The following is a 24,830-nucleotide window of genomic DNA, read 5'->3' as shown; positions in this document are numbered from 1 at the left end:
AAAATACATCAAAACATGTACCCCTGGAGTCCAGTTGGACCCCAGGGGTACTGATTAGGGTTACTACTTGAGCCCAGAGAAGGTCACATGAGTCTGTGTCTTTCTCTTTGTCTGTTGCTACGACAGGCTACATTCAGCGCACAGTTTTGCTCCGTTATAGTGTCAGACGGATTCACATTGCCGCTAAACCCTCATAAATGCTTTAAAAACAACAGGTTCTGTCACCCAGAAAACACATTTTTAATTTTATTTAGTCCTACAGATAGAGCATATGAAAAATCACATGGATGGCCTTTTTCTCTCAGGATCTACAAGTTTGGATTTTGTTTGTATTATTGTTCATTAAATGGATATTTGTGGACATTTATGAATAGAGTAAAGATGGAAAACCTCTAGCTAGAAATGAGTGAAAAATTTAACAATGAGCTACAATTTTCTTCATACATGTACTACTCTACTTTTGTCAGTCAAAGACTCTTTGGGTAACGCATTTCTAGTATCACAAGAGTGCATCCACATGAACGTAAGTGTATTTTCAATAAAGATTTGAATAATATTTAAAAAAAAATGGTTTGTTTGTTTTTAGATTTAGAGCCAAATTATTTCTACATACTGTGTTTTAGACATATGTGACACATTCTGAAAGGTGAGAGTGTTGTAAACATTTTTGTTTTTAACACATGGGCACGACACTAACAACAGCAAACAAAGTACCTTAAATGAGGAATTGCTGAAAATATGGTAAAAATGAGAAAATACCCCTGGTTAACTGCTGCTGATTGATTAAATTCTGGCATGCTTTGCCGATCAACACAATCTTTTTGGAAACATCGCTATAAACCTCCTGTAGCAATCAGTTCAGTTATAGTGAACATAATATTATTATATTGGTGTGTATCTGAGCAAAAATTCACTCATATTTCTGACCTGCTGTCTTTGTCAGTCATCCACTAGTCAGAATTCATTGGATTGAGGATTGGTCCATCTTCAGTTGACAAAAATGTTGTAATCCTTACAATTACGTACAGCCTATGCCAATGGAGGGGCTATGTGTAGGAATAGCCATAATCGCTAAATCTTTAATGTGATAGTTTCCTTAAATGCCTTGAATTAAATCTGAAAAGCTGCACTGCAATCATATCTTGAATGTCTCATTCAAATTTATTGTGGATGTGGACAGAGCTAAAATGACATATGGTCACTTTCCATATATTCATCTACCCACTCACTCACTCACTCATCCTCAACCACTTATTCCACTTAAGGGTCAGGGGTGGAGCCTTTCCCAGCAGGCATAAGGTGCGAGGCAGGGTACACCCTAGACAGCACGCCAGTCTGTCGCAGCATCACATAGACAAACAAACACATGCACACCTACGGACAATTTTCTAGTCCACCTAACCTGCATGTCTTTAGCGGGAGCACCCGGAGAGAACCCACACAGACACGGGGAGAACATGCAAACTCCACACAGAAAGGCCACAGGTGGGAATCGATCCCATGACCTTCTTGCTGTGAGGCAACAGTGCTAACCACTAAGACACCATGCTAACGCTCATCTATCCTATTGTACCTGAATTCTTTGTGATCTTTTTATCCTTACTACATGTACTTTTAATTCTTCCAAAGCAGTTCTTTGAGGCACAAACCAGAGAGGAGCAAAAAAGGAAGAGAGCTGTAGACAGCGGTGGAGAAGAAGAAAAGAGAGACAAAAAAAGGTGTGGTTTTCTGTTTTGCTGTGCTTTATATTGTGGGTGGGTGTCTGGTTAAAGTTGCATTCAGACCACTGATATAAACAGTAATTTATTTTATTGACCCTTTTGACTAGGGCTGGGTATCAATCAAAAAATTTTGATACTGGTACCAATAACAATACCTTCACTTCGATACCAGTTTCTGAACGATACTTTTTTCAATACCAACTTTATAAGATCAGTTTGATTTTAAACGGCGATTCGTTTTGAAGTTACTAATTTGACCGGACTCTCTCTTTCTACCTTGACTCGGCAGAGAGCCACGCAGCATTTGGAGCTGTGAGAACGGAGCAGAGGATGATTCTCGTTTCTTTCTCGCAACAAGACAGGAGTCTTAATTAGTAACTTTAATCTGCACAAAACGGACTCACGATTGACATATTTTAATGGCTTTGAGAGGGGATAAGAAGCGGATTTGCCGTTTCTGAAAAGCAGCGAAGCAAAGAACCGATGAAGCAGTGCTTCATCGCTTCAAAGCGATGCATGTTTTAAGTTGCAGTAACATTAAGTAGCCATCGTTGGTACTCTCAGATGAAGCGGAGTCCGGTGGTGGAGATTTTGATTCAGGCTGCTCGTGCTCTGTAATGTCCACAGGTGGACTTGAATGCTGAGAGGAGGACGGCTGCGGACCACTCTTCTTCACATGATTAATCTCTAAGTACCGAAACTTGGCACCGAAAGACAAGGCATGTTTTGATACTGTGTACTACCGAAGCATTTCGGTCAGTGCCACAAAAGAACCGAAGTTTGGCACCCAGCCCTACTACTGACTAACCTATTGCAGAACCGCAAAGCAGTATCAGTTTATAATATACTGCATTTGTCTCTATGGTCTTAGTTTCTGCACCTGATTTTTGAATAATTTTTTTACCATTCTTTTTATGAAAGTCTTTGTTTTAGTGTTTTCACGCACTCAGCAATCTGCAGGGATTAAAGTTCTCCGTTGCTGCGATGGATTTCCGTCAATTGGGCTGCCAAAAGGCCATATATAACAGGGCTCAACAGTCACACTTGCCCACTCGACACTGGCGAGTAAATGGTGCTGTCGAACTCGTACTTCACACCCCTCACTTGCCCAACATGGCAAGTTAAATTTCAGCCACATTTAGAACACAATCTGGAGAAAAGCATATTTCATGTTATGAAACAGAATAATGAAATGTGACATTTGCATCATATTTAGCTTAAATTGCTGTAAGTTGTGACTATTACTACAGAGTTTTCAGATTGTTTGAGTGTTTGGACTCGGATATGTTTTGAAACGGTGCTGTTTTGTTGGAAGGATGATGTTAGGAGGCCGGCATTTTGAACAAAAGTGAGATTTTGGCCTTGTCCACACGATAAAGGCACAGTAACATTGTGTTGACTGGTGACATAATAAAAAACAAGTTTAAATGGTGATGGCTGGAGGAAAAGGACAACATCAGAGATTATTTCATGGACTACGTGAGGAAGCCGAATGCATCTGGTGTCATGACCACTTGAAGTACACTTCATGTGCAAAACAGTGCCTCTGTGACCATGCCAAAATGGTGGAACACAAAGTTGCCCAATGGTCCGTGGAATCAAGAAAACAAGTTCCAGCGATGTTTCTTGCCGCAAAGAATGCTATCAGTGGTCAGTTCTTTGAAAAATTAACTGATTTTCAAAAAAAATGTTTCATATTTGTTCATGATGTAATGGTTTTCCCAGTAATTCTGTTTTGTTTGCTGAAAGGCGGATCATTTGTTTTCCATGTGTTGTCGATGCTTTAAAAGCCAGTCGCCAGCTTACTTAATGCATACTGATTTTACTGTGAGCAACCTGGAAATGTCTGTGAAGGACTTAAAATGACCATGAAACTGTTAAATTCAGACCCAAGTGATTCAGGTGTTGCACTGGCTCAGTAAGAGCTTAGTTCAAGCTGAGTTGTTTCATTCTCACTGACACATGATAAAGCAGTGCTAACATGCAATTTAATTTTTTTTTTTTTTTTTTTTTTTTTACCTCATCTAGAAGCTACATGGCTATGAATAACAGATTTGTTCTACTACTGAATATAATTTCAAATAAGTTTAATTGAATATTGTTCAATCAGTTTACTGTGCATTGCTGTGCAGTTTCAAAATTTGCATAGTTGTGTCCTCCCTGTGATTTGACTTCTATTTCATGAATGGAAAGTTCTTGCAATGGAAATAAGTACACATTTTTTCCTCCTACCATGGCCGTCACTCTGTGTAAATATGTAAAATACAAACATTTTTGTGAGCAAATATGGTCTTTTTGTTGTATTCATCCTTCATCCGTGCTCAAAATGCACCATTTCGTACCGCATTTTCAAAAAATCTTCCCAGGGGAGAGTAACCGTCTCCCACATCCTCCCAGCGTTGGCGCTTGCAGTCCAGCAGTTTCACATTTTTTTTTCCCCTCACCCTACTTTCATGTGGAAATAAGAGAAAGAGTGTATTATAAAATATTTCTGGTGATTCTGATTGTTTTCTTAGCTGTCTCCACCCTGTTTTACCTTAAATCCTAAAATGCCATTGCAAAAGGGTTTCCATAAAAAGGTAGATGGTGAACAGCTTCAAAGGAATTGACAGGATCGTCTCAAGGCACAAGTCTGGGGAAGGTTACAGAAACAGTTCTACTGCTGTGAAGGTCCCAATGAACACAGTGGCCTCCATCATCCATAAATGGAAGCAGATTGGATGCACTAGGATACTTCCTAGAGCTGGTCGCCCGTCTAAACTGAGAGGGAGAAGGACCTTAGTCAGGCAGGTGACCAAGAACACAATGGTCACTCTGTCAAAGCTCCAGCATTCCTCTGTGGAGAGAGGAGAACCTTCCGGAAAGACAACCATCTCTGCAGCAATCCACCAATCAGACCTGTATGGTAGAGTGGCCTGATGGAAGCCATCTTGAGTAAAAGGCACATGGCAGCCCACCTGGAGTTTGCCAAAAGGCACCTGAAGAACTCTCAGACCACAAGAAAAAATTCTCTGGTCTGATGAGACAAAGATTGAACTCTTTGGTGTGAACATGTTGAACTTCCATCTTTAGATTTCTGCCTGCCTAAAAAAATGTTCTGCCTGAATAACATATTTATTTTATTTCTGTCTTGTCTTCTCTGATCTTCTGCTGTTCTGTACTTTTCACACTAAACAGGCAGGTGAAGATGAATGCTGTGGCAGAGCAAGAGAAACTCTCAGAACCCGGTGATGAGGTACGACGGCTGAAGCACATGCACCATGTTTGTACTAAAATCGGTCTGATTGGTCAAGAGCGCGCTTCACTGACTGGATTTACATTTAGGCTATAATTTTCCATCTGTAGTGACCCATGCCATTTATAGACATTGCTTTACAGTAAACATAAACAGTGCTTCACCTAGTATGAAGATGTCCTCACTGTTGCAGCCTCACTGAATGCCACCACAGTGAGAAGCTGCTGTCAGCACACGAATATAGTGAGGAAGTATGATGTCATGATGCCAGAAGGAGCCAGATTCTATCATCATTTGTGTTCAGACCTCAAAGAATCCTGCTCAAATCCAACTCCTTCCAACGTGCACATGTCTTGAGACAAGGAGAATCATTCTGCTGAATGCAACTCTCTGGAAATGGGACATCATCTGCCCATCAGAGCCCCAAATCCACAGGAGACTGAAGGATTATGTGATTTTACCACTAGTCAAAATATTTAAATATGTAACTAATCCATTTGTTCTATCGGTCACACTATCGGTCACAGTGTGAAACAGCCTTAACCAGTATTTTCCTAGACTGATGAAGCTACTTGGATGAATGACAAAACTTTTCCCAGCTAAACAAGAAGTCCAGTTGCCTCAACTAAACTTCAGGAAGTTTCTGTTCAGCCCTCAACCACAGAAGATTACGTGTGAGGGAAAGCCACAATTAAAGTGTTGCAGCTGTGACAGAATGATTAACATCCAAATTAATCATTACTTTGCATTCATTGATTTTCATTCACTCATTATTAGGGCAGGGGAAACGGTGAAGAAAATGCAAGGCTCTCTCCTTGGTTGGAGAGCTCCCATAACAGCGGATGTTGTCATATTTCTATCTGATGCCTCAGACTCCGTCACCAGTTCACTGGTTGTGATTCTGAGGTTCTTGTATTTCCTGGGTATTAATTTAGGTCTCCATACTCGATGTAGAATCTGTATGGTCCCAGGCATTGTGCATCTTTTTGAGATGGTTCCAAAGGAAAAGCATGACTTGTGGACATCTAAAATTGCACTCCAGACACTTTTGGCTGCACTACATTTAAGACGTCAAAATCAAATTCTGTGAACATGTATGTATGTATGGTTTAAACCCAGTTTGCAGTCCGTATAATACAGAAGCTGCTGCTTGGTGACATCGGTAGACTTGCTTTGAAACATGAATTGTTTGAATCACTATGTTCTGCTTGTCATCCTCCCTGTTATTTATTCAGTTTTATCTCTCCACATCTGTTGGCTAACTCACATCTCACACCTACCCCATGTGTCTGGTTGTTTTTATTTTCTTTTTCAGACCCCAAAGGCCTTTTTAACTCGTAAGATCTCTCTCAGCAGTAAGTACATCTTACTAGCTAATTCATCTAAATATTGTCCAGGGTTATTCTGATCTTTTTTCTGTGGCCTTATAATAGTTTATTAGGAATATTTCTGTTTATGGTGTCATTAGAATAATGTCTAGAACGGCTGTGCAGATGAATTTTAAATAGTACAAATTCAACCCGGATGATGCAACCGCTGTACTTTAACGTCTGTTACAGCCAAAAAAATGTCATGGTGTTTTTACGTGGTGTGTGAATTGCAGCCTGTCGCTTACATTTTTTATATCTTTCATCAGGTAGCAAAGTGTCCTCTGGCAGTGCCAATGTGGAGACTGAGCAGACATCCAGTGTATCAGCCAGTCGAAAAAGAAGATGGGGATCCAGTACAGCTGTCACTGCCAGGAAACCTTCAATCAGCATCACCACAGATTCACTCAAGGTATTTGCAGCACAGTCGTGCTGAGAATGAGTTTGATAGGTCTCTTTTGTCCCAGAAATAAGTTTGATGAACAGTTTTGATCATTTTAGTCTCCAAGACTAATGTACTATTAATTCTTAGGAATCATATATTGGAAGTGGGATCTGTGAAAAATATGAACATATCCCAAAATAATTACAATATAAAGAAATGACAAATAAAATGGACCAACAAAAATCGCACTTAAAGAAAGGGGCTCCAAACAGTTGACACACAGTCCCATTCGTGTTCGTGGGCTCTTTTCTTTCATTTGGCTTAACCCAAAACGCTCCTGCAGCAGCAGAGCTGTGGAGTGTGCCTTTGATCCAAATTTATTTAGACTTATTTTTTGAAACATTCTGTCTATAATTATGCAGTCGTTGGGGAAAACCCTGTTACTGTGGAGTAACATATCTCCACACGCTTCACTGTCAGGATCGTCTGCTTCACAGCAAAAACTGCAACAGCCCAGCCAAAAATAGCAAAATATGTCAGTCTAATTTTTTATTTCTATTCATTCTTATGTAAACAAACACATTTGCAAACATAAGGGGAAATAATGAAGTCAGAAAAAGTGTTGCTCATGCCCATATATTGTATGACGGTTTCATTGTGACCGGCGTGCTGTTTTGGGAGTAATGGTCCAGTGCAAAAGTCACTGACCTTTTTGATGGAAAAATCACTTATGTCAGACTTAAAGCAAAGATCTGCAGGGTGATGTTTAAGGATGCTCTTCCTGCACTCTGCTGTAGATGCATACACAAATCAGACAGTTGGGCCTGTTAATGCAATTTTGTGATTTTAAAAATGTCATAACTCTGATTTCAGTGTTTTCAATTATATGTTAACAGTATTCAAGCACAAACGTAAGAACATTTGTGCTGCATTCTTCTCTGGAAAATGTGAGGAAAACTGCTTCTTTAGGCACAGAATGGATTTCCAGTTGTGTTCAGAATAATAGCAGTGTGTTTAAAAGAAGTGAGTAAAGCTCAAGATCCTTATAATAGCTTTTAGTTTCATACACGCAAATGCATTGGGAACACTGCATGCACTATTCCAAATCAAAACATGAAGACAAATGTATCATATTTATTACTTTACACGACATGAAGAAAAAGGAATATTAGGCTGTTCAACAAAAAATTGCAGTATCTACATTTTTCTTTCTGTGAATTAAGCACAAAGGCAGCCAATGCTGTTGTGCATTTCTCTCTGAAAATCTGAGTAAAGTGAGTCGTTCCAGACATTCAGAAGAACAGTACTTTGATTAAAAAGCTGATTGGAGAGGGGGAAAACATAGAAAGAAGTGCAGAAAATGACCTTAAATGCTTTAAAATGGCAACCAAAACCATGAAGATGTGGAAGACAATGGAAAACCACCATTCAAATGGATGAAAGAATAGCCAGAACAGCAAAGACTCAGCCAATAATCAGCTCCAGGGTGATCAAAGAAGGTCTGAAGTTACTGGTTTGTACTGTAACAATTAGAAGATACCAATCTGAAGCCAAGCTGTGGGCAAGAAGCCCCACAAAGTCCCATTGCTGGAAAAAAATGGAAGACTTGTACACAGAAAAAAATGCTGAAGAGGTTACAGTTTGCCAAACAACAGATTGACTGGTCTCAAGAGAAATGGCACAACATTTTGTGGACTGATGAAAGCACGATTGTTCGTTTTTTGGTGTAGGGGCTGTAGACAGTTTATCGGACAGCCCCCAAAAACTGAATTCAAGCCACAGTACGCTGTGGCTGAAGTGAAGTATGGATGGAGCAAGCATCATGATATTTGAATGTTTCTAATACTGTGGTGTCGGGCCTATTTATCACATACCAGGGATCACGGATCAGTTTGAATACATCAGAATACTTCAAGAAGTGATGTTGTCTTATGCCGAAGAGGAAATGCCCTTGAAATGGGTGTTTCAACAAGACAACAACCCCAAACACACCAGCAAGTGAGCAGCATTTTGGTTCCAGACCAACAAGGTTAATGTTATGGAGTGGCCAGCCCAATCCAGCGACCTTAATCCAATAGAAGACTTGTGGAGTGACATCAAAAATGCTGTTTCTGAGGTAAAACCAAGAAATGCAGAGGAATCGTCCTGAGTTGGAATACCTGTTCACAGGTGCCAAAAGTTGGTCGACTTCATGCAACACAGATGTGAAGCAGTTCTCAGAAACAGTGGTTATACAACTACATATTAGTTCAGTGATTCACAGGAAAGCCAAATCTTCAAACATTTTTCAGTTTGTACAGTAAATGTTTGAGTTTGTAGAGAAAAATGCAGACACTGCTGGCTTTTTTTAACAGCCTAATATTCATTTTTTTCACGTCATGTAAAGTAGTAACAAATTTGATAAATGTGTGTGGAATAGAATGTGCAGTGTTCCCGATGCATTTGCATGTATGGAAATAAAAGCTATTATAAGGATTTTGAGTTTTACTGAGTTTAATAAACACACTGTTATTATTTTGAACACCACTGTAAATCAACAATCAATCACAGCAACCTGACGCACGTGTGTCACAAATTAAGGAACGGATTAATGACTGCTTGCTTAGTCACTGATCTGCTGAATCATGTTGAGGGATGAGCAAATAATGTCGAAACCAATGTAGCAAAAGCAGATAAATATGCTGTCATGATGCACACGATAAATATACTATTGCAGCTACTAATTTGTCTTGTGCGTCACGTTACAGTTTATGGTAAACATGGTAGAGATTTACTGATAGATTGCAATTAGCGTGTTGGTGAACTTGGTTCTAGTGCTGTCACTCTTTAATTATGATTATTTAAAATTTCTCTGTTTTCTGTAGTCACTGTTAAATCCATCAATCCTATAACCTTGATGTTCTGTCTTCAGTCTTTGATCCCAGACATTGGGCCGTCTGTAGGTCAAGAAACTGTAGTGGACTTGAACACAGACGAATTTGTCCTCTCTGGTGGTGATGATGACATGAGTACACATCCTCCTCAGGCTCTCCAGATCCAACGCACTGTTACACAGGTTGGCCTTTTTGTTAGTATGTTTATTTAAATACAGCTTTAATGATTCTGCGTAATGTGTTTATAAACACATTAGGCAGGATCCCAGTGTTCTTTTACAAGAATGTTAGCAATTTAGCAGTTCAGCTGTAGTTTGCAAGCATGTGTTGACAACTACCTTCTTTTGAAGGAGGTGCCCGTGGAAATCCAAGAGAATGGAGAGGAAGAGGCAGTGAGCAGTGGACCAGCAGACGTGGCAATGGTTCATGAAGAGGAACCATTGGTGGAAGCTTCACTTCCTAAAGTTATGGAAACCAAGTCACCACCTGACATCCATAATGTGGAGATGGGACCTGGTAATAGATTATTATTAGAAGATGTTTTTCTTTGGCCAACAGAGAAATTTTGTTTGAAGGTTGGATATTATTATCAACTATCCTTATGCTATATCAGTACACCTCTGCAGAACTATGGTGAATGTGCAACAACTGATAGCAGCATTCTGCTGGGTGCTCCAGAACTCCACCATTAGCTAGTGGTGTAGACAAGCTACCAGCACAACAGAAGGACACTTAGTAAGCAAATCTAAACAGTAAAAGCCTGTTGATTCCTTAGCACAGTGCTGATTATCTGGAATACAGCCAACAGTCAAATAAATTTATTGCATAAAACCAAAACCCGTGATCTGCGAGAAGTGGCATTGATGAACATCACTCAGTCCCTAACTATTCCTTACTGGCTGCTATGACGATGTCCACTGTAGCATTTCTTTTTCTTGATGCTTTTGACCCAGGCGTGGCATCACCAGTTGACACCCGCTGATTTAATCTTTTAATAAATTGAAATCAGTTTATTTAACATGAATGACTGTAAATTTCCATTTGATATGTAATGTATTTTGATACTGGCAGAAAAATAAATAAAACTAGGCCAATGCAGTTACAATACTGTAACAGACCTCTGTGTTTGAAAGATACAGAAAAGCAAATAAACAATTGCGTTGTTGTGCTGTATAGATGAAAGAATATTGTTTTTATGCCAGCAACATTGTGGATCAACTGTTGGTAAGAAGAAAATAAATTATTTTTCCTGATGGCATGATATTGTTTCTTTTATTGTGTCCCGAGCATTAAGAAGAACAAGATGAGAAATGACACAAATGAGGAACATACATCTGTGTAATCACTAGCATGTTGGCTACATGTTAATCAGCATTAATGCAGCTAGTATAGAGCAGATCTTTACACTGCTCTCTGTTGATGTCTGTGTAAACATGGAGAACCTATGCTGATTGTTGCTTCTTTATTTATTTTATTCTCCCCCCCTCAGTGATTCCAAGTGACCTCCTCATTCGTCGCTCCATTAGCCAGGAGATGTTGGGTGTTTCCATCACCATTGATGACCCTGTACGCAGGGCTTGGCACCCCTCACCACCTCATGGGAATGTCTCCAGCATCGTTCACATCTGCAACCTGGTATATAGGGGCCAATAATTCTGACAAGGGTCATAACTTTTTTTTAACATTCAGTCTGGTTTTTATCCCCCGTTGGCCGACGGCCCGAAGGCAGATTGTCATGGCAATTTCCACCCTGGAAATCTGTCCGTCAGTCTGTCTGTCCGTCCCAAAAAGGGTTCTGATATAAACACCTCTGACATTTTTAGGAGGTTGAAACTTGGTACACAGTACATTTTGCAGAGGAAAATATACTCTGCCGGGATAGCATTTGGTCCCAGTCTAGTGAAATACACTCTGTTATAGAGTGAAATCAGCTCTACCGTCAAATCAAGTGTTTCTACTTCAATAAGGGTTGATTTAGCACTGTGATAGAGTATATTTAACTCTCTTTGGACTGGGACCAAATGTCATCCCAGCAGAGTAAATTTTACTCTGCAAAATTTACTGTGTACAAGTCCTTGTTATAGGTTTATAATACACATATTATATTGTTCGAATTGGGCCCATTTTACCAGAATTGGGTACCACAGTCTCGTTTCAGGGCAGGCGCTAAAGGGGTAAAATATGACGCATATGATGTAATTTCTATACTTCCGGAGGACCAACCACGACATTTTCAGTGTTTTTTGGGGGCAAATTACACGCAAAGCAATGCGATGGGAAAGTGGACATGTGTTGCGGTTTGTTTATGACCCGGAGCACAAACGTGTCGAGGCAGTTTTGCAGGCAAGAGAACGGAGCTACTCTGGTTAGCTCTGTAGGCTAACACTTACCAACACGACGTCTCCCAACTGCCTCGCCTTTTCTTCTCCACCAGAAACCGAAGAAAATAAATACTTTTCGTGATTGCTTCGGTGATTGCAGGCGAAAACAAAACAGTACACCAGTTTTCCATGTGAAGTTATGCTGTATATATTGTGTAACAGACCTAAGGTCCCCATAAGTGGTCAAATCCCGCGATATCACGCAGGGTTCAAACGAGACTGCGGTACCCTATTATGGCCTTTGATTAACTTTTGTATATCACTTATGCCTTGGTACATATATTCACTTACCTAATCCAGTCACCTGTTTGTTGATTATATAATATTATGTCCTTGATGTTGTAGACAAAATATGCATAACTTACCTTTGCATTTTTTTTTTTCTCCAGAACTGCCTTGCACTCACTTGCACTCATGTAACAACTAAGGTGCATTATAGGAAATTCATTTTCTTTTATATGTTTCAGTGCAGAGTCTGAATCAAGTTAAGTTTGAGAAGTAATATATTTATTATTCTATCCTGTGATCCATGCAAGAAATGTTTTTCTTGATTTTCGAAAGAAATTCTTCACTAAAATTAGCTCATTTTAGTTTTTGCTAGAAGTGCAGATAGCTGATGTGTGTTGACAAAGCAAATGTTATCAGATACCTTGAAATGTTATCAGAATGTAGCAAGCACCAAAGCAGCATTTGCCAGCAGTGGATATTGTGCACTCACAGCACTCTTGTTGTGAAATGCACTTGATTAAAACTGCCCAGTTGACAGTCGCATTTGTTTAATCACTTGTGCTCATATAATACCACAGGCTGACATTGCAATTGTGGTGCAATGACTTAATTGTGCAGGCTAAAAACTGTGGCTCGCTGTACCTTGATAAATAGTTTATATCAGTGTAAATCAAATTCATATTTATCTTGTACCTACATATTTATTACCGTCTTTACATAGGGTTTCTCATGTCAAAACAGGAAAAATTCTTTTCCTGGGGTGTTTAAGAATAATCTACACCAGCCGTGATACGGTGGATCCAGAAACTATTCACAGCACTTCACATTTTTCTACATTTTGTTATGTTACAGCTTTATTCCAAAATGGATGAAATTCATTTTTTCCTCAAACTTCTACACACAATACCCTGGAATGACAATGTGGAAAAAAGCATTTTTTGAAATTTTAGTAGATTTATTAAAAATTTAAAAACCAACAACAAAAAAAACTAAGAGATCACATGTTCATAAGTATTCACAGTCTTTGCCAATGATGCTCAAAATTGATCATCCTTAAGATGTTCCTACAGCTTAATTGAAGTCCACCTGGGGAAAATTCAGTTGATTGGACATGATTTGGAAAGACACACACCTGCCTACATATGGTCCCACTGTTGACAGTGCATGTCAGAGCATAAACACAGTATGAAGTCAAAAGAATTGTCTGTAGACCTCTAGGACAGGATTGTCTTGAGACACAAATCTTTGGAAGGGTACAGAATCATTTCTGCTGCTTTGAAGGTCCCAAAGAGCACAGTGGCCTCCATCATCCGTAAATGGAAGAAGTTTTGATCCACCAGGACTCTTCCTAGAGCTGGCCACCCATCTAAACTGATTGATCAGGGGAGAAGCATGTTAGCACGTTAGTCAGGAACCAGATGGTCACTCTGTCAGCACTCTGGCATTCTTCTGTGGAGAGAGAACCTTCCAGAAGGACAGCCATCTCTGCAGCAATCCACCAATCAGGCCTGTATGATAGTGGCCAGACAGAAACCACTCCTTAGTAAAACACACATGGCAGCCTGCCTGCAGTTTGCCAAAAGGTATCTGAAGGACTCTGACCATGAGAAACAAAATTCTCTTGTCTGATGAGACAAAGATTGAACTCTTTGACATGAATGCCAGGCCTCAAGTTTGGAGGAAACCAGGCACCATCCCTACAGTGAAGCCTGGTCATGGCAGCATCATGTTGTGGTGATGTTTTTCAGCAGCAGGAACTGGGAGACTAGTCAGGATTGAGGGAATGATGAATAATCCTATTAGTTCAACCAATAATTTGCACCATTTTTTTATTAGGAAAATTGAAGCAAATTTAGCTTTTTAACCCTGTAAACTTAAATTGACCTTTGTCAGCATTCTTGATGTTTTTACCACATAACGCCGGCCGTAGCATTCATTCATTCATTCATCTTCTACCGCTTTGTCCAATTAAGGGTCGCGGGGGGGCTGAAGCCTATCCCAGCAGTCATAGGGCGTGAGGCGGGGTACACTCAGGACAGGACGCCAGTCTGTCGCAGGGCCACAAATAGACAGACAAACACAGACACACCCACACACACACCTAAGGACAATTTAAAGATCCCAATCCACCTAACCCGCATGTCTTTGGACGTGGGAGGAAACCGGAGCACCCGGAGGAAACCCACGCAAACACGGGGAGAACATGCAAACTCCACACAGAAAGACCACGGGAATTGAACCCACGACCTTCTCGCTGTGAGGCAACAGTGCTAACCACTAAGCCACCGTGCTGCCCTGCCGGCCGTAAAAATAGTCCAAACAATATGCTTTTGGAGTCTTTATGTTCAGACAAATAACGTGGTCTAGTTTTCAATATCATTGGAGCATTTTAGAATTTTGACCCCAGTGTAATTACTCAGTTGACCACTACCTGGAAGAAGTTCAAGTGGCCAGTCGGTTTTTTTCAAACAGCTTATGTCTAAAGAGTATTTGTGCCGAATTTGATACTTGTATCACCATTCAGTTATCTGCTGCACTAATAAAGCTGTAACATAACAAAATGTGGAAAAAGTGAAGTGCCATGAATACTTTCCAGTTGCACGGTACATTGATGTTTTTCTTTGATCTGGCCAGTCATCTTCCTAAAAAAGACTGCATTGGTTTTCTGGTTTGTTTGGGGTTTTTTATATATACACTCAACAAAAATATAAATGCAACGCTTTTGGTTTTGCTCCCATTTTGTATGAGATGAACTCAAAGATCTAAAACTTTTTCCACATACACAATATCACCATTTCCCTCAAATATTGTTCACAAACCAGGCTAAATCTGTGATAGTGAGCACTTCTTTGCTGAGATAATCCATCCCACCTCACAGGTGTGCCATACCAAGATGCTGATTAGACACCATGATTAGTGCACAGGTGTGCCTTAGACTGCCCACAATAAAAGGCCACTCTGAAAGGTGCAGTTTTATCACACAGCACAATGCCACAGATGTCGCAAGATTTGAGGGAGCGTGCAATTGGCATGCTGACAGCAGGAATGTCAACCAGAGCTGTTGCTCGTGTATTGAATGTTCATTTCTCTACCATAAGCCGTCTCAAAAGGCGTTTCAGAGAATTTGGCAGTACATCCAACCAGCCTCACAACCGCAGACCACGTGTAACCACACCAGCCCAGGACCTCCACATCCAGCATGTTCATCTCCCAGATTGTCTGAGACCAGCCACTCGGACAGCTGCTGAAACAATCGGGTTGCATAACCAAAGAATTTCTGCACAAACGGTCAGAAACTGTCTCAGGGAAGCTCATCTGCATGCTCGTCGTCCTCATCGGGGTCTCGACCTGACTCCAGTTCGTCGTCGCAACTTCGCACAGCCATTGAAGAGGAGTGGACCAACATTCCACAGGCCAAAATTGACAACCTGATCACGTGTATGCGAAGGAGATGTGTTGCACTGCATGAGGCAAATGGTGGTCACACCAGATACTGACTGGTATCCCCTCCCAATAAAACAAAACTGCACCTTTCAGAGTGGCCTTTTATTGTGGACAGTCTAAGGCACACCTGTGCACTAATCATGGTGTCTAATCAGCATCTTGGTATGGCACACCTGTGAGGTGGTATGGATTATCTCAGCAAAGGAGAAGTGCTCACTATCACAGATTTAGACTGGTTTGTGAACAATATTTGAGGGAAATGGTGATATTGTGTATGTGGAAAAAGCTTTAGATCTTTGAGTTCATCTCATACAAAATGGGAGCAAAACCAAAAGTGTTGCGTTTATATTTTTGTTGAATATATATATAGGTTGGTGTGCACTTATTCAGATTTGTTGTATTATCACCATTACTTTGTTTTAACTTGTTTAGGTGAGGCCATTCACTCTGGGCCAACTGAAGGAGTTGCTAGGCAGAACTGGTACTATGGTGGAGGAGGGCTTTTGGATTGACAAGATCAAGTCCCACTGTTACGTCACTGTAAGTTCTCCAGGCTTGGATTCATCAGACTGAACATTCACAATTCTTTGTAGCTTGCAGTTGTAATTGTACACTTAAGACATGTAGCTTGTACCCGGTTGCTATGATGATCATGAAAGTAAACTTCAAATTTGATTTCTTATCCTGTAGTTAAACTGTTAGTTAGCACTTAGTAAAGCAACTGCATGCAGATGTTTTTTTTCTGTTCCACGTAGTCTTATCCAAAAAATGGCAACTTTGTCTGTCCACACATTAAATTTGGTCCAAGGACTTATTTTACACGCATCGCTTAAAAAAAACTAGTCAAAAATCAAAAGATCCAGGTCACGCTAATCCAGTTTTGACCTTGCGGCTGTGTTGTTCTGACAACAAATTCAACTGTTTTGAAGAACTGAGAAATCTGGGATCATGCCAGTTTGTCAATAATTAAATCCAGATAAAACTGTGATCCATGTACGGAGCCACAGAACATGAAAAGTGGTTGACAGAGTCGAATGAGGTTTTGAGCTATGATTGTTTGGTTAACAGAGTTGAGGAAACTTTGGTGATGTGAATCTACCTCCAAAAGGTTCCTTTTATGTCGTCTTTGGAAGATGGTCGTCCTTAGTAAGCAAAAGGGTGTTGCAGGTGCACAGCCATGTGAGCTACCTCAGGGTGCTGATTGCCCGAGTGCTACCATGCAATGGACAATCCCTTGGCACTGCACCATTTTCCAACCTCCAAAAACAAGACCCTTGGTGCTCTCCTGTGGTTTTGCATTTTCCAGAGATGAGGCTCCAGTCTCCTTTGTCTCATCTCCTTCATAACGTGCGATGCTCTCCTATGGAATGCAGCATCTTTGTTCCTCCAAATTATGGAGTGCTGAAATGAGAGATTTTCAGTTTATTGTGTTTAGTGACTTGTTGCTGAGTGACCAGAAGACTCTGGCTTCACACCCAAAATGTTAACCATCGACTGCATCCTAGCTGTGTGAGCCCTCTGTGAATATTGGCAGAGACTCTTTGAAGCCTGTGTTGTTTCCTGAGTATTTGATTAATTTGCTCTCTGAGATTTTATGTCATTCCTGTCTCTGGGTCCTTGGCCTTTGAGATTATTGGATACCTAGGAAGAGTATATGGATTCATGGAGTCACTGGACAAAGGTATTTAGTGATGCTAATATCTTTGCAGGAGAACAAAGGTCCAAAGCTTTAGGGCCCTGGTCCTGTCTTACTGTATGGTTGTGAGACTTGGATGCTAACCAGTGAACTAAGTCAGCGTAGATCTCTTTGGTACTAAGTCTCTTGAAAGGATCATTGGATAACAGTGGAATGTCAGCATGTCTCTGGGCATGATCCAACATGCAGGTGCATCAGTACTGAGGAGCCCAGGGACACATGCGTTCCCCCTGGCTGCAGTAGACAGATGGTTACTTTCAAGAGGTAGTGATAGATGGCTAACCTTGACCTATTTTCAGAGGTTAAAAAAGTCACATTCTTTTTCCTGTTTTTATGCTATGAAACATGCAAATCCAGGGTTTTTTGGAGGGTGGGGGGGTGATAGCCAATCAGAGTAGAAAGGCACTGTGACGTCACTGGCTGGTCTCTCTCTGGCGCTCACAAACTGCTTAGCTTAAGCATAAATATATCATGTTTCTCATATATTATGTAAAAGCTAGTGAGAAATAAACACTTCTAAAACGTTAAACACTGTTTTTGTAACCTGATAACACCTCTGGAGTGATTGACAAGACATCTCACGGACATCAGCGTGCACGTGCAACACACGCAGTCAAAGCTAACTTCTGCTCTTTGCAAAAGTTCATGCATGCGCACACGTACGCCATCCTGCAGACACGGATGCAGAAACGGAATTCTAATCCAATTACATTTTTTTCCACAAATTTGATTGGTTAATCGTGTGAGTTTTCAGACCATAAAATATTGTGTGGATAGAGGCAAAATATTAAAACCGTTTCACATTTGATGTGTTTCTCTGCACCCTGTCTGCGCACGCTGCTACGCGGATTTAAATAATGGCACTGACAGCCAGAGAAACAGCCAGAGCAATGCTGCCGAAATAGATTAATTTAAGCTACTATACGAAAGTATGGATGTGGATTCTGCTCACAGAATTTCCAGTTTGGCATGAAGACGCTGTACGGTAAGCTTTGACGAGCCGACCACACCTTTTGTCTGCCTAACAGTTTAATCAAACTATATCATTTTGCAGATTAAGACGTAGCCTTCAGTGGTGGACATGGATCCCTGCAAACATTGGAATTGGATTAGAATGTGTCTGATGATTTGTGGACGTTAACGCTGGATTACGTCCGCAAATAGCCATTTTACCAAAATCCAGCATTAACATCCACAAATCATCAGACACAAGGGGGTTATTCCCTAAATAAAATGTTTCTGATTGATTGATTGAGTTTATTCTGCAACATCAATAGACGTACAGAGGTGAATATATCAATGATACATAGATAACACAATAAAACATAAATGCTTGTTTCCATTATGATCCTTGTGAAATTATTACGTGACAAAATAGACGGGTTTGATTGAACATGCACAAATTGTCCATACGACAGTAGGATCATAGTAATTAATAACAATAAATCTATGATTAATTTTATGTACCCCTATACGAGGTCTGTCCATAAAGTAACGTACCTGTTTATTTTTTTCAAAAACTATATGGATTTCATTCATATGATTTTACGTCAGACATGCATGAACTCTCGTGCGCATGCGTGAGTTTTTCCACACCTGTCGGTGACGTCATTCGCCTGTGTGCACGCTTTGGGAAGGAGTGGTCTCGCCCCCTCGTCGGATTTTCATTGTCTGGGAATGGCGGAATGAAAAGGACTTTTTTTTTCCATCAGAATTTTTTCAGAAGCTGTTAGAGACTGGCACCTGGAAACCATTCGAAAAATTTATCTGGCTTTCGGTGAAAATTTTACAGGCTTCACAGAGAATAAGGGCTTTAAGGACCCCTTTAAGGACGGTCGGTGCTCCGAGCTGCGATGACAAGGCACAAACCACTGGATCATTTCTAAACGGATCGCTCTGTGGATACGAGACCGTCGTGTGTTCTTTCTCTGGTTATCACAAGAGCTGGACATCAGCCATTTTCCAGCAGATTTCACTTTTAACAAGAGATTTTGTCATGGAAAGCCGCGCGGAGGCTTCGCGCGTCACGACCGATTCACTTTGGAAGCGAGACAAAGGAACACCTCCGTTTCGGAGTGTTAGAGGACAAGTTGGGACATGTCTGTCTCAGCTTTCAGTGTTTACCAGTCGAGTGAGTATAAGAGAAATTGTGGAGAGCTGGACATGTCCAAACGTGTCCTCTAACACTCCGAAACGGAGGTGTTCCTTTGTCTCGCTTCATCAGCGAATCGGTCGTGACGCGCGAAGCCTCCGCGCGGCTTTCCATGACAAAATCTCTTGTTAAAAGTGAAATCTGCCGGAAAATGGCTGATGTCCAGCTCTTGTGATAACAAGAGAAAGAGCACACGACAGTCTCGCATCCACAGAGCCATCCGTTTAGAAATGATCCAGTGGTTTGTGCCTCGTCGTCGCAGCTCGGAGCGCGGCGCATCGACTGTCCTTAAAGCCGTCCTTAAAGCTGTAGTTAAAGTCCTTATTCTCTGTGAAGCCCGTAAAATTTTCACCGAAAGCCAGATAAATTTTTCGAATGGTTTCCAGGTGCCAGTCTCTAACAGCTTCTGAAAAAATTCTGATGGAAAAAAAAGTCCTTTTCATTCCGCCATTTCCAGACAATGAAAATCCGACGAGGGGGTGGGACCACTCCTTCCACAAGGCGTGCTCACAGGCGAATGATGTCACCGACAGGCGTGGAAAAACTCACGCATGCGCATGAGGGTTCAAGCATGTCTGACGTAAAAACATATGAATGAAAGCCATATAGTTTTTGAAAAAAATAAAAAGGACCCTTACTTTATGGACAGACCTCGTGTGTGTGTGTGTGTATATATATATATATATATATATATATATATATATATATATATATATATATATATATATATATATATATATATATATATATATATATATATATATATATATATATATATATATATATATATATATATATGTATGTGTGTGTGTGTGTATATACACACACACACACACACACACAGTGAGGAAAATAAGTATTTGAACACCCTGCGATTTTGCAAGTTCTCCCACTTAGAAATCATGGAGGGGTCTGACATTTTCATCTTAGGTGCATGTCCACTGTGAGAGACATAATCTAAATAAAAAAAAATCCAGAAATCACAATGTATGATTTTTTTTTTTTTTTTTTGGTATAATTATTATGTTTGTATGTTATTTGTATGTTACTGCTGCAAATAAGTATTTGAACATCTGTGAAAATCAATGTTAATATTTGGTACAGTAGCCTTTGTTTGCAATTACAGAGGTCAAATGTTTCCTGTAGTTTTCACCAGGTTTTCACACACTGCAGCAGGGATTTTGGTCCACTCCTCCATACAGATCTTCTCTAGAGCTTTCAGGTTTGGAGTTTCAGCTCCCTCCAAAGATTTTCTATTGAGTTCAGGTCTGGAGACTGGCCAGGCCACTCTAGGACCTTGAAATGCTTCTTACGGAGCCCCTCCTTAGTTGCCCTGGCTGTGTGTTTGGGGTCATTGTCATGCTGGAAGACCCAGCCATGACCCATCTTCAATGCTCTTATTGAGGGATGGAGGTTGTTTGCCAAAATCTTGCAATACATGACCCCATCCATCCTCCTTTCAATACGGTGCAGTCGTCCTGTCCCCTTTGCAGAAGAGCACCCCCAGAGTATGATGTTTCCACCCCCATGCTTCACGGTTGGGATGGTTTTCTTGGGGTTGTTCTCATCTAAACATGGTAAGTGGAGTTGATTCCACATGACCTTCTCCCATGCCTCCTCTGGATCATCCAGATGGTCACTGGTGAACTTCAAACAGGCCTGGACATGCGCTGGCTTGAGCAGGGGGACCTTGCTACCCTGCAGGATTTTAAACCATGACAGCATCATGTGTTACTAATGTAATCTTTGTGACTGTGGTCCCAGCTCTCTTCTGGTCATTGACCAGGTCCTCCTGTGTAGTTCTGAGCTTTCTCAGAATCATCCTTACCCCACAAAGTGAGATCTTGCATGGAATCCCAGACCGAGGGAGATTGACAGTCATCTTATGTTTCTTCCACTTTCTAATAAATAATCATAACAGTTGTTGTCTTCTACCAAGCTGCTTGCCTGTTGTCCTGTGTCCATCCCAGCCTTGTGCAGGTCTACAGTTTTGTCCCTGGTGTCCTTAGACAGCTCTTTGGTCTTGTCTATGGTGGACAGGTTGGAGTTTGATTGATTGAGCGTGTGAACAGGTGTCTTTTATACAGGTAACAAGTTCAAACAGGTGCAATTAATACAGGTAAAGAGTGCAGAATAAGAGGGCTTCTTAAAGAAAAATTAACAGGTCTGTGTGAGCCAGAATTCTTGCTGGTTGGTAGGTGTTCAAATACTTATTTGCAGCAGTAACATACAAATAAATTATAAAAAAAAATCATACATTGTGATTTTCTTTTCTATTAGACCATGTCTCTCACAGTGGACATGCATCTAAGATGAAAATTTCAGACCCCTCCATGATTTCTATTTGGGAGAACTTGCAAAATCGCAGGGTGTTCAAATACTTATTTTCCTCACTTTGTGTGTGTGGAGTTATATCAGGAAGAGCATCCGGCGTGCCACGTAAAACTTGTGCCAGTTCAACAAGCAGATACACCCTGAGTGCAAAGAAGGGACCAGCCGAAGAGACTGACTTACTGTAGTTTGCACTGGGATACCAATTAAACAACTGCAAGTTATAAAGAAGACCATGCTCATACGGCGGAGGGTATTTAGCATTGTGTTACATTTTCAGTACTCGAGCCCAGAGGAGGCAGCGGCCACCCAAGCAGCTCTGCATGGAGTCAAATGGCCTCAAAGCAACCCCAAACTTCTCACCGTGGAGTTCTGCCAGCAGGATGAGGTGGGGCTTTCAGCTGATCATGTTTTGTCACTGCGAGTACACAACACTCAGTCTTTATCTGCTTCCTAGTTGGACTTCCACAAAGCACTGGGTACAGCTGACAAACCTGGAACAGAGGAACAGGGGCCTAGTTTTGGCCGTTCCCGAGCATCAGGACTACCCTCTCTCCTACCTGAACGAGAACCATGGACTGAGCGTGAACGTGAGATGGGACGCAGGGAGAGAGCTCGCTTAGAGCGTGAATGGGGCCGCAACAAGGTCAGAGAGTTTGGGAAACCCGGAGAAGGGAGGGATGGAGGTCTGCGAAAGTCGCCCTCTAAAGATGCTCGACGCAGAGATAGGGGTAAGAGATGGGCATGAGGCAAGACAGTACTCCTGAGGTCGAGTCAACTTTTGTTAAACATGAGTTGTGTTCTTGCAGAAAAAACCACAGAAGAGCCGCCTGCAAAGCTGCTTGATGACTTGTTCCTTAAAACTAAAGCAACTCCTTGCATATACTGGCTTCCAAATACAGAGGAGCAGGTGAGACGCACGTCGCTGTATGCGTGTTGTGTTGGGTTTTTTTTTTTTTCCACCTAATGGTCACATAAGACCCCATTTTCATCTCCATCTTTGTTCTTTATATTTCTGCCTGTTCTCAGATTGTTCAGCGGGAACTGGATCGAGCAGAACGCAGGAAGCTGCGTGAGCAACGGCTGAAGGAACTGGAGGAGGAAAAACAGGAAGAGGAGCGCAAGGAGAGGATGAAAGCTGCAGTCGGCCCAACAGGAGGTCGAGATGAGAGCGAGAAGGACAAAGACAGAGCGCGAGACAGAGAGAGAAACAAAGAACGCGTGAGAGAGAGAGACAGAGAGAGGGAGACTGACAAACGCAAGGAAAGCTACCGTAGAGAGGGTGGCAGAGGAGCGGGCGGCAGCGGCAGCAGACGCTCACATAGCCGCAGCAACCCAAGAGAGAGGCGGCGCTAAGGCCCAATCAGTTCATGGAACTGTCCGAAAGACCGCCCCTCTTCTATTTATCTTTCATGGCTAAGGACCAGCTGATCAACGGGAAGTCTCTGAGAACAACGGTGTTTTTAATGCGCGTATTCACACAGTGCTGTGTGTCTCACTGCTGTCATCTGATTTTACTTTTGTCTGTTGTTAATGGCGACAGCAATATGGCACGCTGGGTAATTTCAACAATCTTCCCAATGGTCTCTCTTTGCCTTGAAGTGTAGGTGCCACTTATGATTTGCATTCGGTTTCTTGTCGCCTGAGTGTTTAACACCTGTCTGCAGTATCCAGGAAACTTTTTGTCATTAAGTGCACGCCCAGAGGGTCACGTTGCGGTCGCTGCCTATTGACAAACTTTTCTCTCCGCGCGGAGGTTTTCCATTCAGCTGAAAATATTAGGTGTGTTTGCCATTTTGTACAGATCTATAAGATTATTCAAATCCAAATCTTTAAATGAGGCAGCTTTGGTGTATTTTTGGACAGGTGTGGGTTCTTCTGTCTCCCCCTCCTGTTGAGATGACAAATGAGACGGTTATCTGTGAGAGCGTGCGTGTGTCACAGCTCGTCATTGGTTCACCAGAGGGGAGGTTGCATCATGGTATTTCCCACAATGGTTTTAATTGTATTTTATCATTTTACAAGCTATTTTTTTCTTTCTTTCTTCTTTAAGGATACCCATCAGTGGTGAGTGTACAAATAATAACAGAAAAGTGAAGGTTGCTTTTGTTTTGTAATTTTATCCCTGCTCTTTTATACTCCTGAGTAACAGTTTGTGAACTTCACCTCTCATTTAACCACCTGTCCTTTTATCTACAGATTTGAATGTAAATACACTTTAATTAAAGCTGAAAGTCTGCGCTTCGTGGTCGTGTTATTTGCTTTCCAACATGCTGTGGTAAAGGTTTTGGTACATGCTCTACGACTCTGCAGTTACGCTGACGAGCCACATGGTGTCTGCTACTCCACGTCGTAACTTTCAGTTATGTTGGACATGGCAATCAAACTTAATGAAAACACAAAAGAATGAAATGCTACAGTGAGATCATGTGGTTTTGTGTAGGTCCAGTTTTGTTAAATCTCTACAGTGTGTCAGCCACTTTTATGTTCAGTCTCTTTATAATCCGCCGGCTCGCACTGGCTTGTTTCCAGCTCTGGCCTTGACGCTGCAGAGCTCAGCAGTGCTCCTATGTAATTACAGCCCTATGGTCGCTGAGCAAAACATTTTTGTGTCCTGATGCAACTCTGTGTGTCTGGACTCTGTGAGGACCAGTGAATCCTTCCCCTTGGCATTTTTTCCTGTTTCTAGGGATAAGTACACTGGAGAATGGTGTGGCTGTGCTTTGCTTCCAGCGTGCACAGGGCCTTTAGTGTGCATGTGAACATGTTTGTGTTGGATGGTGCATGTTGTGGAGTTGGAGTCTTCGTTGACAGCTAACAAAGGCAAATGATTATTTTATTTAAAATGGGCCTAATCTTGCGTGCCACTAGTGTCCCCTAAAGATATTGGATATTAAAGGGGATGCTTGACATTTTTCAACCTGGGCTCTATTTTTAGAAGTTTTGGAGTTAATGTTTTCACTCTTGGGGAAAAAGTAATTTAATTAGTGCAGTATTGATTTACAGTGCCTTCAAAA

At 41.3% G+C, this 24,830-nt stretch overlaps 1 protein-coding gene across 1 annotated transcript in view; it reads left to right on the top strand.

The window, feature by feature from the left end:
- acin1a (apoptotic chromatin condensation inducer 1a) overlaps positions 1-24,055 on the top strand; it is a 92,099-nt gene extending 68,044 nt beyond the window's left edge. Inside the window, exons 11-22 of the mRNA XM_034182463.1 lie at positions 1,630-1,718; positions 4,899-4,956; positions 6,272-6,311; positions 6,593-6,735; positions 9,620-9,763; positions 9,932-10,097; positions 11,071-11,216; positions 16,067-16,174; positions 22,094-22,201; positions 22,271-22,544; positions 22,623-22,723; positions 22,843-24,055. Of these exons, the coding sequence (XP_034038354.1) occupies positions 1,630-1,718; positions 4,899-4,956; positions 6,272-6,311; positions 6,593-6,735; positions 9,620-9,763; positions 9,932-10,097; positions 11,071-11,216; positions 16,067-16,174; positions 22,094-22,201; positions 22,271-22,544; positions 22,623-22,723; positions 22,843-23,169 (1,704 nt within the window). The 3' untranslated portion in view covers positions 23,170-24,055. The remainder of the gene's footprint in view (positions 1-1,629; positions 1,719-4,898; positions 4,957-6,271; positions 6,312-6,592; positions 6,736-9,619; positions 9,764-9,931; positions 10,098-11,070; positions 11,217-16,066; positions 16,175-22,093; positions 22,202-22,270; positions 22,545-22,622; positions 22,724-22,842) is intronic.
- Positions 24,056-24,830: the final 775 nt, after the last annotated feature.

The sequence above is a fragment of the Thalassophryne amazonica genome, chromosome 12 (genome assembly GCF_902500255.1).
Source record: "Thalassophryne amazonica chromosome 12, fThaAma1.1, whole genome shotgun sequence".
NCBI lineage: Eukaryota > Metazoa > Chordata > Actinopteri > Batrachoidiformes > Batrachoididae > Thalassophryne > Thalassophryne amazonica.
The sequence above is the reverse complement of the archived record's forward strand: the minus strand, read 5'-3'. Positions and strand labels throughout refer to the sequence as shown.